Genomic DNA, 15,670 nt, shown 5'->3' with positions numbered 1-15,670 from the left:
AAAGTAGAAAACTTCTTTCCATAAATTCGTGGGTATTATCATCTATTAAATAATATTTATTACATTTTTCAAAATTTTATTGTTAATGAAATTAATTAACAATATTTAAAAAATTTAAAGGATATGCCGTATTTGAGAATAAAAACTTAATAATGAGAACATATTTAAAAATATTTATTTTACTTGATAATTCTAAATTTGAACCTAATTAAATTTTTCAAATAACCAATTTGACTAATCTATTTAATTGACGATATTGTTTTAGATATATATAACTAAAATACTATTAGAAAATTATTTTTAAATTATGTATGATATTACATATGTTCAATTGAATTTTACCTTAAATTATTTTTCCTTAGTAAGGATTTGAAATATTATATTTGGTAATAACATGTACATTTAAGTATTAGTATTAAAAAAATTAAAAACACCTAAGATTTTTCTTATGAGAAAATTGTAATAGAGAAAGTTTCAAAAGAATATTCTTCAATTTTTGTATGTAAAAAAAACATTTAGACAAGATAACAATGTTTTAAAAAAATAAAAATAAAATCAAATAAAATAAAAATCCTACATATAATAAAATGTTAAAGTCAATAAGTTAAAATAAAATTAGTTTAATAATAATATAAATACAAGAAATGCAATTATTCATTCTAACAAATTACTCATTTTACAAAGTATAATATTAATATTTTACTAAAAATGCATGACGAATATTTATATATCGGGTTGAGAAATTAAAAATTAAGACTACTTATATAACAGGTTGAAAATTTATATATAGTTATCATTTATGACCAAAAACCTATCAAAACATCTCAAATATTATTTTCGCATATATATGTAAGTTTATGGAAAACACACACATAAACTAAAAATAAACTAAAAAAATATATTCTAATTATTATGCGTAATGTCATAATAAAAATACATAATACGTGAAAAATAAATATATATTATATTATTTATAAAAAACAAAAATATATTTCTAAAAAAATGAGAAAGTGGTTTCTCTTTTTTACTGGGAATCCAAATGTTGTAAATAATGTTTTCCAACGCGTATCAAACCCGACCAATGAAAGACTACTAACATTTCCTTTACCACTAGCCAACTCGATATCGGATAAATAAAAATGATATCGGTTAAATAAAAATCAATATTCGCGTGATATTTACATTTACAGTTATATAAATCATTTTACTTTTACTATTAGTTGAATTATGTAACAACAGTATATGTATTATGTGATGTATTTTTGTCACCATTTTATTATACTTTTTATAGATTATATAATAGTGTAAAAAATATTTAGTACATTACGTAAACAAAAAAAATACTCGTCCAGTCGGGCGGATCCAGCTCTAGTTTTATCTATAACACATGTCATCATTAGAATTCTTAAAGTTTGTAGAGAAATATGTTGATCCACTAAATATATATTATATACTTCTCATTAAAGTAACCATATTTTAATTAACAATCTATAATTAATATTTTCTTCTTTTCTTAAATAAATGCTGCGGAATTACCAAAAGTGAATAAAATAGATATTTGACATTTAATGATTTTAACAAGAAATGTTAGATAACAATTTACATATCCTCCATTAATTTTGGCTAAATATTATATTATTAAAATAAATTAAACAATCATATAAAAATAAATAAAATTTTCGTTTATGCTATATTTTGAATTTTTAAAAACGACTACAAATAACGAAAAAAATATTAAAAATCTCACATTGAAAATGTCGTGATCAATGATTTAAAACTTTTGTTATAATAAGATACAAATGATCATAAAACCATATAAGTAAAAATAACATTTAATATTCAGATTAATATATATATATATTAAATTATATACCATATAAAAATACATAACTATTTTAATTTAAAATTTTGCATTGAACAAGTATTGAGAACTTAATATTTAATTTTGAAATTTGCATTAAATTTTCAAGAAATATTATAAGTTATTAAAAATATTAAAAGTTTGACACTAAAAGCTTTGTTTTTAATGGTTTAAAATTTTTGTTAAAGAAATAAAAAATGATCATAAAACCATATGATTTGGAAGTTTCATTTAATAAATAGTCATATTAAAGATATATTGTATATCTATGTTAATATTATTTAAATTTAATTACATAAATACAAAATAGAGAAAATTATTGTTTAAATTTATTCACCACAAAATAATAGTAAATAAACAAAAGTGATTTCTTTAATTTATGTATTTCTATCAATTTAATTATATATGTAACAATTAATAATTTTTAAATTATTCAATATATATTTATTAATTTGTTCATAATATGTAAAAACGTTAGACAAATAATAATACTTAAACATAATTTGTATATAAAATATTCATTCCGTGCAAGGAGTGAAAATCTTAAACTAGTATATATACTTGTAACCATTATTGGGTAGTAAATATAGGAGATAATGGAGTATTGGTTAAAAATGCATGTGTTGTGTGTGCTAAGAAAAAAATAAATAGAAGATTTGATAAAATCCGAAGACATTAATGGATAATAGCAGGAGAAAAAATATACGGAAGTGTCAAAATCATAAGTTAAAAAAATGTCAAAATCGGACGCAAAAAATGTATTTAAATAGAGTTAAGAAAAACCTCCTTAAGGCCATCAATCATTCTCATCCTTTCTTGTCTCGTTCTCATATTTTTCCTCCGTTATTCCCTTCTTCTCCCTCTTTTTTTTTTTGTTGGGTTGGTGGTAGAGATTCATCTCTCTCTCTCGCTTCGTGCTTTGTATCGTGATCATCGTCGGTGTTCGGTAACTGCACCTTTTAGAGGTAATTAATTTAGTCTTTACCTCCTCACTTTCCTAAAATTTCCCCCTTTTTCCGCAACAAATTCTGATTTTTTTGGTTATCAAACTTAATCATGTTTTCTCCGCCAATTGAGAATGTTTTTCTACTGAAATCTCTGGGGTTTTCTCTAAACCCTTTCTTACAATTATAAAAGGGTTTTTGATCTTCAAAAAGCTGAACTTTTTTCTGTATTGTTTGTGTCGGCGATATAGACCAAAATATTGTGTCTGTAAAGGTTTTAGCTCTTGATGATCCTGATAGAAAAAAACTAAACTGGGTTAGTTTTAATCATGCTAGTGTCTTCATGGATCTTCTTAGATTCTGATTTGGTATATGCTTTTGGTATTGGTATGGTATTGGTTTAAAGCTCCCAATCAGATTGCTTTCATGCCCTTTTGGATGTAAAGTTGATTATATTTCTTGCTTTTTAGCTTGATCAAAGAAAAAAAAGAAAAAAATTGGAGTTCTAGCAGAGTTTATTATTTGGTTTGTTCATAGTAATCAATTTATTTTTTGAGTTCTGGCAGAGTTTATTGTTTGGTTTGTACATAGTTTCGTATAGATCAAGTTTTTTTTTTTTTTTTTTTTTTGGTTACATTGAGGTTTTAGATCTTTCTTGCTTGCATGTTAATTTTTCAACACATGACTTGAGATTTTTTATGTGTTGTCCACTTTTGTATATTGGTTTTCAGAGTTATGTCTGACCTGTGAAGTTGTTATTCTATCTGGGTCCATCTTGAATATGATATATTTCATCATTTTTTCACCAGGTCAAAGAAGATAATAACTTTGTGAATGGATATTCCACAAGACGTAGCTGGAGCTTGGGGGATTCCCTCTGGAATGGGACGCCACCGTCATCTCCCCAGTGATGCTACTCTCTTCTCCGCTTCTTTACCCGTTCTCCCCCATGGAAAACGTATTAAACCAAGTCCCTTAATCATTATATAGACACATGTTTTCTCTTGCTTACTAACTAGTTTTGCTTCTTTGCAGTGCAATCGAGTGACAGCAGAGATGGTTTCCCATTCATAGACGACGCGGCTGCTTCTCGTCCCATCCGCGAAAGTGTTGACGACATTGAGTCTCATTCCATTGGAAACATGCTCCCTGACGAAGACGATCTTCTGACTGGGATGATGGACGATCTCGACCTCACCGAGTTACCACCAGATTCTGCTGATGATTACGATCTTTTCGGCAGCGGAGGAGGGATGGAGCTCGACGCTGACTTTCGTGACGGCTTGAGCATGAATTGTGGTCCTCCAAGGCTATCCATTTCAAGTGCAGTTCCGCAGTTCAATGTTCAGAACGGCGCCGCTGGAGCGGTTGCTGGCGAGCATCCTTATGGTGAACATCCTTCCAGAACATTGTTTGTCAGGAATATTAACAGCAATGTAGAGGACTCCGAGCTCAAGACTCTCTTTGAGGTATAACTTGTACACTATTGGATTTATTTATAACAAAGCTTACTCTACATACAGACACTGATGTGTTCTGTTTTTGTGGCAGCAATACGGTGACATAAGAACGCTCTATACTACTTGTAAGCATAGAGGGTTTGTCATGATATCTTATTATGACATTCGTGCTGCTCGTATGGCTATGCGGTCTTTACAGAACAAGCCGTTAAGACGGAGAAAGTTGGATATTCACTTCTCTATTCCTAAGGTTTACTAGTGCTTCTTTGTTTAAATGGTCAGCGTCTCTTGTTACTGCTCTAATGTATATGTAATCTGTAGGATAATCCATCTGAGAAGGATATGAATCAAGGGACACTAGTGGTTTTTAACCTGGATCCTTCGATAACTAACGATGACTTGCATGGAATATTTGGTGCTCATGGCGAGATCAAAGAGGTGAGTCATCTCTTTTATATGTGTATTACTTTTATAACAAGAGCATTTTGTGTTTGATTGCGTGTTAAGTGCTGTTTTTTTTTTATTTCTCTCCCAGATAAGGGAAACACCGCATAAGAGGCATCACAAGTTCGTCGAGTTTTATGATGTTCGAGCTGCTGAAGCAGCATTAAAGGCTTTGAACAGGTGCGAGATTGCTGGAAAACGTATAAAAGTTGAACCTAGTCGCCCTGGAGGAGCTCGTCGAAGGTGTGTATCTTTTCTTTGAGCCTCCGTATTGTGTTTCTTACATCTGACCATACATTTGATCTCTCTAGCTTGATGCTGCAACTTAACCAAGAGCTTGAGAACGATGATTTGCATTACCTGCCTCTGCTTGGTTCACCCATGGCTAACTCTCCTCCAAGTGAGTCTATTAACTATATGCTTCTCTTCAAACAAAATCGTAATTTTAACACTTTGTTGTGATGGCAGGTAACTGGCTGCAGATGAACAGTCCCGTTGAGGGTAGTCCGCTTCAGAGTGTGCTGAGCAGGTCACCCGTTTTTGGAGTAAGTCCTACAAGGAACAGCCACTTGTCTGGTTTGGCTTCTGCTCTAAACTCACAAGGACCAAGCTCCAAGCTTGCACCCATCGGCAGGAGTCCAGTTGCTAGCAACGTCTTCCAACAGTCTTCTCATCTGTTCCAAGAGCCAAAGCCGGACAACAAGTACACTGGAAACCTCTCTCCTTCTGGTCCTTTGATCTCGAACGGAGGCGGCATCGAGACGTTGTCCGGATCAGAGTTTCTCTGGGGAAGTCCCAACACACGCTCTGAGCCTTCGAACTCTTCGGTTTGGTCAACATCGTCCACTGGCGTTCCGTTCTACTCAGCTCGTGTAGACCGGTCTGTTCCGTTTCTGCATCATCCTCAAAACCGCAGCCATCATCCTCATCACCATCATCATCTCCACGTTGGGTCTGCACCGTCTAATGTTCCTCTAGAGAAACATTTTGGATTCTTCCCAGAGTCTTCAAAGGACACTATGTTCATGAACTCGAGTGGAATGGGTGGTGGTCTCAACGGTGGGAGTTTCCCGTCAAGAATGGCAAATCATGGGATTATGAACCCTGAGAACGGTTTCTCAAGTTACAGAATGATGTCTTCACCGAGGTTCAGCCCCATGTTCTTAAGCAGCGGTTTAAACCCTGGACGGTTCCCCGCTGGTGTTGATGGCTTGTATGAGAATGGAAGGCCCCGTCGAGTGGAGAACAGTTCGAGCCAGGTTGAAAGCAGGAAGCAGTTTCAGCTTGATTTGGAGAAGATTATGAATGGAGATGATTCTAGGACCACCCTGATGATTAAGAACATTCCAAACAAGTAAAAGCTATTTTCTTTTCTTTACCCATTACTTGTGAGGTATACTTCTCAGAATATAACTTTTCTTTTGTGGTTTTATTATCAACAGATACACATCAAAGATGTTGCTAGCGGCGATTGATGAAAAGAACCAAGGCACTTACAACTTTCTCTACTTGCCTATCGATTTCAAGGTAAAAAAAAAAAGATTCATCAAGGATTCAAAGTTATGAACGAGCTGTTGATAAATCATTTGGTTTTTGCAGAACAAATGCAATGTTGGATATGCATTCATCAACATGCTTTCTCCAGATCTCATCATTCCATTTTACGAGGTCTCCTTCTCTCTCCGCTTTACTTCAAAAGATATTGTTAAACTCAGTTCACAAGATGAACTTAATATATAACATGCTTATTATGTGCAGGCGTTTAACGGGAAGAAGTGGGAGAAGTTCAACAGTGAGAAAGTGGCTTCGTTGGCATACGCTAGGATACAAGGAAAAACTGCACTTATAGCCCATTTTCAGAACTCAAGCTTGATGAATGAAGACATGCGTTGCCGTCCAATCATCTTCGACACACCTAACAACTCCGACTCTGTTGAACAGGTAAAGCCTGTTTAAAAAAAAATACATTACTCTTTGGTCTGAAACAAAACAACAGATAAGGAAGTTAATGTTCGCATGGTTATGGTTGCTTTTGGTCATTACAGGTTATTATTAAGGAAACTAAGAATGGGGATTTCTTTGACTCTGAGGTTAATGATGATGATGATGGTAAAGAGAAGAGGTGACACAAGAGAGAGAAGAAGACTCGGTGTTGTGATCATGGCTGTGTTTTTTTTTTCAAGTACTAATTTTAACCGTATATACTGGTGAAAGGCAGAGTTATAACTGATGCAGGGGCCTGCAAAGTGTGTTTTGCGATTTGCAGGTTTTAAATGCTGCTGCAGCTGGAGTATCTATCTATCTACCTGCTCTGTTTCTTCTTCTTTTTCTCTTCATGTTTTTTCCTTTTTTGGTTCCATGGAGCACTGTATATTATATAAACAAAAGCCATGAATACTCGGATTTTATGTGGGTATGATGTTGTAACTCTCTCTCTATCTGACTCTTGTTGCTTTTTGTTTATTAAAAGCTTTGGCAACTTGTACAGAGAAAGTAAACAAAGAGTACTCTTAACGTCTTTTGAATTTGAGTTTTACATTCTCTAGTCGCCAAAAAATATCATTTCTGTATGTTTTTCTTGTTAGAAGATCTCATATCTCATGTAGATAGATGTAGAAAAAAAAGATAGGATCATATCAACACGGAAGCTTTGTCATGCCCAAATGTGGCGTGCGGTTTGTGCCGACATAAAATTCATATTAAACTAATTATTTAATGCTGACGTGGCATCTTCCGTGGATGGATTGGATATTTAGAGTTGATTCCAACGGTGGAGATTCAAGATTCCTTTGATGATTGATTTGATTGTGAACGGCTTTCGTTGTCCCCAATCACGTGTGACTCGGGCCCCTCTTTTATATCACGTGCAAGAAAACCTACACCGTCCACGTGGCAACCAAGTATGTGTAACTTCCGGTCCCACTTTTAAAGCAGTTGCGGGAAAACCTACACCGTCAACGTGGCGACTATGTATTGCACTCAATGATACGATTTAACGGAAAGATCACTCCGTCATCTTTCTTCCACCACCACCGTCTCTAAACAAATTACACATGGCGAGTCTCTGCATCTCATCGTCCAGGATCGTCTCCCTCCACCACCAGAAACCGTTTCTCTCTCTTAAACTCCGGCCTTGTTCGTCAGGTCTCTCCGGTCCAACTCACCGCACGAGTGCCGTTTGCTTCAATCCGCTACGGTAAACGAGCGATTTCAATTTCTCAAACAGTTAAGTTGTGATCTCCTTTTGCGTGATTCTTCTCGTTCTGATTGTTGGCAGAGCATCGTTAGATCGCCAGCGAACCGCCGCTGCCGTATCTACGAATGCTGAGAAGCAGCGAAAGAGAGGATCGAGTGTGGTCTGTTATGCTGCTCCGATGTCTGTTCATAATCTACAATGGGTCTCGGCAATCTCTTGCGTGTAGGTTCTCACGAAATGGATTAGTGCGAATCGAGTTACATGATTCAGGAACTTTTAGCTTGTATATATATATATATATATATATGTTTGATTGCCTCGAGAGATCATGTGTTGGTGTGAATTGCGATAGGCAGCTAATTCTGTAGCTTTGAGTGTTTCATTAATGTTTTCAATTGCTATATATACTGAATGGTGTTTCTTTGGTAGTGCATTGATGGTTGCAAAGGGTACAGGTATCCACAAGTCCTTTGTTGTTCCGCTACTTGCTCTAACTGCACCATCAGACATTATCTCCTGGGCAAAGTAAGCTCTCTTTTTTTTTCTAATGGCTATATGACTACCTTTTCTTTACTATAAAGCTTCTTATCTCTGTTCTCCTTTTCTTATTCTGGATGAGAGAACTTTGTTTGTTTGATTGTACTCCCCATCTTGAAGTTTTGCATTTGGTTTTGCAGGGGTGAATATGGAATCTGGACAGCATTCACAGCACTTCTTGCTCGACTGTTCTTCGCTTTTCCAGGTCTTTTTTTTCATCTTCAAGTGTTTTGTTTTGTTCAAATGTCTGTAACTGGCATTCATTCATATTGCAATTTGAGATCATGCTAATATCATTAACGTTGTTCTGTCTCGTCAGGTTTTAAATTTGTAGAAGTTTGTCCCTGTCTTTATCTGCTTGTAATTGTTCTTTCTTTATAGGTGAACTTGAACTGCCATTCATTGCATTACTCTTGGCGATTGTGGCGCCATATCAAGTTATGAGCATAAGGTTAGAGGTTTAGAGAATTTTGTGTGTTTTGATAACAGGGTTTTCTCTTCTTTAGTCGAGACTCATTGGCTCTATCCATGTTTGCAGAGGGAAACAAGAAGGGGCTCTCATTTCTTTGGCAATATCTTGTTTTCTGGCGTTTCAGCATTTCTCACGAGCAGGCAGCTTGCAGAAAGCGTTTGATCAGGGTTCAGTTGTCGCCACTTTAGGCATCATTGGTGTCACAGTTGTATCTGCCCTTTTCTTGATATAACTATACCTCATCTGTAAATCTCTGTAACGATGTCTACGAAGAGATGGGAATAATGGGCTGTATTTATTTACTTAATGTTAACTCAACTCAATGTGCTTCTGCTTATCCGCTGTGTATGAGATGCTTATATTTAGCACTATTAGCTGGTAACACATTGATCTTTTTCAGTCGTAAATGATTCCACAATAAACTTGTTGGGGGTTGAAAAATTCAACTCAGAAGGAAGGCACTGTTAAGGATATTGTGATGCAAGCAACTGCTTTAAAACGCTGCAGGTAATGTGGAGCTTGCCTCTCCATCGTTGATGCGCCTACCCGTTTTGGAATATGCTTGCAGGTATGGAACTACTTGATGTAAAGTTCATTTTATATTTTGTACGTCTTTCCCTTTTCTTATATGTGTGTGTGTTTTAACAGGTCCCTAAGTATTTTTTATTCTCTAAAACTGTAAAAGAGATACATTATGCTTAACGTGTCTACAAGAATGTATATAACCTAAGCCCTTTCATTTTGTAATATCTCCTACTAAATAAATATATTTCCCGTTATGAACTATAGCAAGAGAACAGATGATGTGTGTGAGGTCTTGGATTAAAATCTTCTTGCTGATCACGGCTGATTCCTTCGACTCCATACTATCGTGATGGTGTATTTGTAGGAAACGAGACTTGTAATTTGCAGAGAAAGATGGAAATCCTGAAAACCCTTTGTCCGTTTAGAGATAATTTTGCCTGAGCAGTGGCACTAGTATTCCAACCGCTGTAAATACTGAGAGAAAGCTATGTGACACATGAGTTGCTAAACTCGGAAGCCCCGTTGGCTCTGCCACGCCGTAGGGTGGTCCAGAACCAGGTATGTCTGTAGTTGGAGTTGTTATTGGGGGTGGGTATGTAGGAGTAGAAGGTGGGGAATTAAAATCTGGTGGACTTGGTTGACTTGGCGGGCTTGTGCTGCATTTGGCAAATATAAATCACTGTAATTTTTCTCAATTTATTTGGCAGGTTAAGTCGTTAATTTACCGGAAAGAGAAACATACCTGACAGTTCCTGATGATGATGGGAAGCGACAGCTTCCTTTACCTGGAGCAGCGTAAGAGCAGATTTGAGTACCACACTCGAATTTATATTTAGCGTATACATTAGAATCATATGGTAAATCTGGGTTCATGAACTTAATCTAGACACTCAACCAAGTTGTAGTCTTGTAGAGGTCTTAAATAGCTCGATAAATGGAGGCAGCAAAGAAAGAAGCAGGGTATATGGATGCTAGTATTCAGGTAACTTACTTTCCTGGATCTTATGATAAAATCTTGGTAGACTTGTAGTTAAAAGTGTCTTACTTGGATCTGCGCTGGTGAGTTGTGCAGCCCCTCCAAAGTTGCAGCTGTCTGAACCAGGATGCTTCTGGTAATAACTATTGAAAGCAAAGGATGCATGATCACGAATGGTGTTAGGCTCGTAACAGCTTGCACCTTGTTGGATCTGGCCACAATCAGCTCCTCCATACCCACAAGCGTAATCCAAAGCCACTTGTAATGATGTTGGCGAAGCAGTTGCTTTCGCTATACACCACTGACCTCCACTGCCTCCACCACCACCACCATTATCACCACCGCCGCCTCCACCAGGTGCACCACCACCGCCTGCACCAGTGTCACCACCGCCTCCTCCACCAGGTGCACCACCACCCCCGCCTGCACCAGTGTCACCACCTCCACCAGGTGCACCACCACCACCAGGTGCACCACCACCACCGCCACCTGGGGGTGTAGTACCATCAAGTGGTGGGTAACCACCGGTTGGGGTGGTACCATCAAGTGGTGGATAGCCACCACCGGTTGGTGGTGTTGTACCATCTAGTGGTGGATAGCCACCGGTTGGTGGATTTGGGTTCGTGACTGGACCTGGCAATGTCGAGGAAGGCGGTGATGGTTGGGTTATGGTTGGTGTGGTGGTATCACCCCCTGGAGATGTAGGATTAACAACTGGTATGTCACCCTGTCCTCCCTGAGCTATAACATCTAGAGCTGAAACCAAACCAATCATCAGATTAAAAGAAACAGGTCAGTTCGTTGCAATAACAGTAACTCTTAAGAAACTTTTAAGAATGTGCAAGAAAAACGGAGCAGCTTATACTCTAATGTTGTAAACAGACAACAAAGAGATTACGTGAAGTAATAAGAAGGCATAGAAGCATGATCTGGAAGGAACGAGGAGCTATACGGTGCGGCATTTCTTTCCGTTCCTTGTTGTAGTTGAAGCTTTTGAAAGAGAGAAAAAGAGAGAGACTTGTCAGGTAGTCTTGGGATGTGGGAGAGGAAAGATAGAATGGTTGCGAAGAAGTTCCATCTCAGGTATAAAGATGAAGAGAAAAGGGAGAATCATAGAATCAAAGATTTCTTGGGATGGGAGAGAGAAGGGACGCGAAGACATGACTGAGAGAATATAAGAAAACTTGAGAAAGGAGAAACTAGGAAGCTAGAATCGTCAAGCAAGCGAAAACACCATAAAGAGGAAAAGGTATTTACAGATCAACTTATATAGTCCATGAAAATGTATAAGAAGCTCCTTTTTTGGTGGAAAAATTCAAACATCGTCCTAACTCTTTCATCTCCTAAATAGTAAACAAAGATGAAAAAATATGAGATGGGTATGTGGTGAAAAAGAGATTTGTGTCGTTAATTAGTGTCAAAAGATGATTACAATGACATGAAATATCATACTTCCACTGGAAGTGAGTGTAACCAATGTTTTATCTATTTAATCAACGTTAGTGCTGGAGAATGTTGTCTTTTGGAGCTAGGAGTGTCCTTTTAACTGTTGTTGTTGTACTGAATCGAACAACAATAGAGAGAACATGTAAGTAAAGTTAAAAAGTAACGAAAAGCTAAAGTGTTTCCTATGAAACATAAGGAATGTGCTTGTTAATAAGCCTAGTTGTTATTCTCTATCTCTCTTTATTTGTATCTTCTCTTGTAAACAAGTGCTTCTTTTCGTCCATGTGTCTCTATCCCTTTTTTGCCATGTAACTTTTATTCAGATTAGTTTTTCTTTATGAGAAAGTTCATGTGGTAACTTTCCCCCCAAGTTATAAGTGTTTCTTTATTGTCTCTATGTGTTACTTTTGATTCACCAATGTTGAACTGAGAGTTGCAGCACACAGATCAAGAACAAGAGGAAAATACAATGAACAGAATAGTCTGTTATTATCAATGAGTAACAGTGTCCATATATACATGATTAAGCCAAAAGAAACTTAACCAAGAATAACCATAATCAATTTATCTTAACTGGAAATCAAACCAACCAGCAATCCTAACTGTTAATGTTTCATATGGCTTCTGTTCAGATTTGGTTTATTTATAGGTTCGTAAAGAACTTACGTTTTCGGTTTGTTTTTCTTCTCCTTGTCTTCATTTTGTGTTCGGATTCGGTATTTTCGATATTAAAAAGTATTAATGAAAGACAAAAGATTGACTTGAAAGAAAGTTACTTCTCCTTTCACTGATTTGTTCCATCTCTTATCACCAAACTCTTCTTAGTAACTTCTCAGTATTACACCAGCACTAACCGCTGCAACAAATGCTTGATGGTGGTCTGAGAAGAAATCATCAGTCACATAATCTGTGATAGGATACAAAGAGTGTTTCTTACCTGACCATTCCGTAGAGGTCTCTGACTGCAGACCGGCGACTAAGGGTGGGCGTTAGGATATCCGTTCGGATTCGGGTCGGATATTTCGGATTTTCGGGTATTTCGGTATAGAGATAGAGAACCCGTTCGGGTATTTATGTACTTCGGGTCGGATTCGGGTATTTTTAATTCGGGTTCGGTTATTTTGAATCGGGTTCGGATATTTAGATTTTAAAAGAAAAAAAAATAAATTTTTCATTTTTTAAGTTTATTGTATTTAAAAATATAGATTTCACTTAGCTGTTTTTTTATTTTTTATAGATTGAATGATTAATAGGTTTGAAGATAATATTTCAAAAACAAATAGATATTAATTTGGGTATTGTTTTAATAATGTAACTTTTGTTAATACATGAAACAAAAAGTTTGACATGTATTTTAAATGAATATCAAATCATTTTCTCCACAATTATATATATACTTATGATCTTAAAGTATGTGTAACATCAATATAAATATTTTTTAAAAAAATAAGAGATGTAAACTAGAAATATAAGGGTAATTATACATATGTTCGGTTACCTTCGGATATCCATTCGGGTTTGAATATTACCCGTTCGGGTTCAGATATCCAATCTTTCCTAACTTAATACCCGTTCGGGTATTTTTCTACTTCGGTTCGAATTTCGGTTCGGGTTTTTCGGGTCGGGTTCGGGTGCGGCTTCGGGTATCGGGTAAAGTGCCCACCCCTACCGGCGACGGTGTTATGTTTATCAGGAACCAGCATCCTTTCCTTCTTTGTTGAGTTGGTTCTGAGCATTATAAGTAACATAGTCGCACAGCTTGATTGAAGGGATCGATCTCCTATGGCCTCGACCCAAGAGTTCCTCACTCTCCCCCTGAATACTCTGTTTCTCAACTCCATTGTCTACCGTTTCTGTAATCTGCTCAGTAACGCCAGACACAATCTGTTCACTGTTTACTGCGATCTGGTCAGTAACTCCAGAACTTCTCTCCTTGTCCACTATCAACTCACGCTGCTCTGCCTCGTCGTAAAACTCACACCCCACTGGAGGTACAATTGGCGTTGCAGATGTTACTTTCTTCTCAGCATATGGATATACTTCCTCATCAAACACCACATCCCTTGAGACAAAGAACTCATTCTTGTCTAGATCATACAACTTCCACCTTTTCTTTGCAAAAGGATATCCACGAAGACACACCTTGCACTGCGTACTCCAAACTTATCCTTATCCCTCCTTGATTTGTGTGCAAAACACAAGCACCCAAATATCTTGATATCATCATACGAAGGAGGTTTCCCGTACTGACATTCATAAGGTGTTTTACCTTTGAGCAACTTTGTTGGCGTTCTATTGATAAGATGAGCTGCCGTCAACACACTCTCTCCCCAAAACCGTACAGGGAGATTAGCTTGAAACAAAATCGATCTTGCAACATTCAAAATGTGGCGATGCTTTCTCTCCACACGTCTGTTTTGTTGAGGTGTCCCCACGCATGAAGTCTGATGCACGATCCCTGCTTCTGCAAAATACTTGGAAAGGCACATGAACTCAGTCCCATTATCACTTCTCACAGTTTTAACGGTCTTGCCAAACTGACGAGTTGCAAGCGCAATGAAGTTCGGCAGAACTGTTCTTACTTCGCTTTTCTCTAGTAGGAGATGAATCCATACCGCTCTGGAGAAGTCATCTACAATTGTAAGAAAGGAGACAGCTCCAAGATGGTACTCGAAAGAAGAAGAACTTTTACTAAGACTTCCAGAGAACATTTCTCTTGTTTGTTTGGACTGAAAACAAATGTCACAACCACCAAACTTATTCAAAACATCTTTAACACCCGAAACAAAAGGTAAAAAACCCAAAACACCATAAGCAGGATGCCCAGACAACGATGCCACACAGTCTGATCCTCTGAAGCTTTAACTCTGTGTCCTCTCGCTACTGTGACATCCCGATAAACATAAACACCATCTTTGACTTCACCGGCTCCAATCAGAGTCCTCGTAAAACGGTCTTGCAAAATACAAGATGTATCTACAAATACGACTAAACAACCAGTCTGTCTAAGCAATTTCGCCACAGACAACAAAGTACAATTCAAATTTGGAACAAAAAGAACATTTTCCAAAGTCAGTTTCATCGACAACCGCAAACTAGCTACCACTCTTGGTAGCCATCACATGACTCCCATCAGCGAAGCTCACATGACAGGGTATGTAACACCCCCGAACCGTTTTAGACATCGGTCAATCAGCCGGGCAACAATCAAACAAGAACATGCCCGAACGACCCTCCTCTGCCAAGTTCAGAAGTGTCACAACGGGTTTAGAATAGACTTTCCAAGTCACAAAACATAATTCTGTAACCCAGAATATCCATTCAAAACTCGTTTCCTCTAATCTTCGGCCTGAGGCTTTGCAACCCGTACCGAGTAATAGAGTTGTGTTAGGTTGGACTAACCTAATATCAGATTCAACACGTCACGAATATAAAACATATTTTATTTCATATATATAATACATGAAGTTCACAAGACCAAAATATTATACATAGGGTCCATGGACGCAGTCGAAAGTAAAACATACATTCATATATCTTGAAAACGAGTCTTTAGCAAAAGATGATCAATCTACACCAGCTCCTACAGTTCCGCGAGTGCTACGGTCCTCTCTACTGGTCACCTGCAAAAGGATGTGAGGAGTGAGTGAACTAGTTTCACTCAGTGAGCCAGGGTTCCCTATCTAGCATATACAACTACCCGTCATTCTAAACCAACCCCAAACACAAGCAAGGCGGGTAGTTCAAAAATCAATATTCAAATATTAAATTTTAAATGATTAAGCAGTAAACAATTAAACCATAATAAT

General features: G+C 36.9%; 3 protein-coding genes across 3 annotated transcripts; 2 read left to right on the top strand and 1 right to left on the bottom strand.

Moving 5' to 3' along the window:
• Positions 1 to 2,650: 2,650 nt before the first annotated feature.
• LOC106295132 (protein MEI2-like 5) lies at positions 2,651 to 7,247 on the top strand. Its single transcript, XM_013730939.1, has 12 exons — positions 2,651 to 2,826; positions 3,615 to 3,763; positions 3,841 to 4,274; positions 4,357 to 4,515; positions 4,587 to 4,703; positions 4,801 to 4,952; positions 5,021 to 5,109; positions 5,178 to 6,063; positions 6,152 to 6,236; positions 6,309 to 6,377; positions 6,468 to 6,650; positions 6,755 to 7,247. The coding sequence occupies exons 2-12, from the start codon at positions 3,640 to 3,642 to the stop codon at positions 6,833 to 6,835; spliced, it is 2,379 nt and encodes a 792-aa protein (XP_013586393.1). The 5' UTR covers positions 2,651 to 2,826; positions 3,615 to 3,639; the 3' UTR covers positions 6,836 to 7,247.
• A 415-nt stretch (positions 7,248 to 7,662) lies between these two features.
• Positions 7,663 to 9,313, top strand: LOC106295433 (cold-regulated 413 inner membrane protein 2, chloroplastic-like). The gene is made up of 6 exons (XM_013731330.1): positions 7,663 to 7,905; positions 7,987 to 8,127; positions 8,335 to 8,430; positions 8,583 to 8,647; positions 8,824 to 8,893; positions 8,981 to 9,313. Exons 1-6 carry the CDS (start codon positions 7,763 to 7,765, stop codon positions 9,144 to 9,146), a joined length of 681 nt encoding a protein of 226 aa, XP_013586784.1. The 5' UTR covers positions 7,663 to 7,762; the 3' UTR covers positions 9,147 to 9,313.
• Positions 9,126 to 12,047, bottom strand: LOC106295432 (loricrin-like). The gene is made up of 4 exons (XM_013731329.1): positions 11,314 to 12,047; positions 10,485 to 11,171; positions 10,182 to 10,224; positions 9,126 to 10,095 (listed from the first exon to the last, which is right to left on the bottom strand). The coding sequence occupies exons 1-4, from the start codon at positions 11,375 to 11,377 to the stop codon at positions 9,861 to 9,863; spliced, it is 1,029 nt and encodes a 342-aa protein (XP_013586783.1). The 5' UTR covers positions 11,378 to 12,047; the 3' UTR covers positions 9,126 to 9,860.
• Between the last annotated feature and the right edge of the window lie 3,623 nt (positions 12,048 to 15,670).

This window comes from Brassica oleracea, chromosome C5 (assembly GCF_000695525.1).
Source record: "Brassica oleracea var. oleracea cultivar TO1000 chromosome C5, BOL, whole genome shotgun sequence".
Classification (NCBI taxonomy): Eukaryota; Viridiplantae; Streptophyta; class Magnoliopsida; order Brassicales; family Brassicaceae; genus Brassica; species Brassica oleracea.
The sequence above is the reverse complement of the archived record's forward strand: the minus strand, read 5'-3'. Positions and strand labels throughout refer to the sequence as shown.

Coding starts and splice junctions, on each gene's coding strand:
- LOC106295132 (XM_013730939.1), top strand. CDS start 3,640: ATGGATATTCCACAAGACGTAGCTGGAGCTTGGGGGATTCCCTCTGGA. Junction 4,275..4,356: donor AGCTCAAGACTCTCTTTGAG/GTATAACTTGTA, acceptor TTTTTGTGGCAG/CAATACGGTGACATAAGAAC. Junction 4,704..4,800: donor CTCATGGCGAGATCAAAGAG/GTGAGTCATCTC, acceptor TTTCTCTCCCAG/ATAAGGGAAACACCGCATAA.
- LOC106295433 (XM_013731330.1), top strand. CDS start 7,763: ATGGCGAGTCTCTGCATCTCATCGTCCAGGATCGTCTCCCTCCACCAC. Junction 7,906..7,986: donor GTTTGCTTCAATCCGCTACG/GTAAACGAGCGA, acceptor GATTGTTGGCAG/AGCATCGTTAGATCGCCAGC. Junction 8,431..8,582: donor GACATTATCTCCTGGGCAAA/GTAAGCTCTCTT, acceptor TTGGTTTTGCAG/GGGTGAATATGGAATCTGGA.
- LOC106295432 (XM_013731329.1), bottom strand. CDS start 11,377: ATGCCGCACCGTATAGCTCCTCGTTCCTTCCAGATCATGCTTCTATGC. Junction 11,172..11,313: donor ATGCCTTCTTATTACTTCAC/GTAATCTCTTTG, acceptor GTTTGGTTTCAG/CTCTAGATGTTATAGCTCAG. Junction 10,225..10,484: donor ACTCACCAGCGCAGATCCAA/GTAAGACACTTT, acceptor ACGCTGCTCCAG/GTAAAGGAAGCTGTCGCTTC.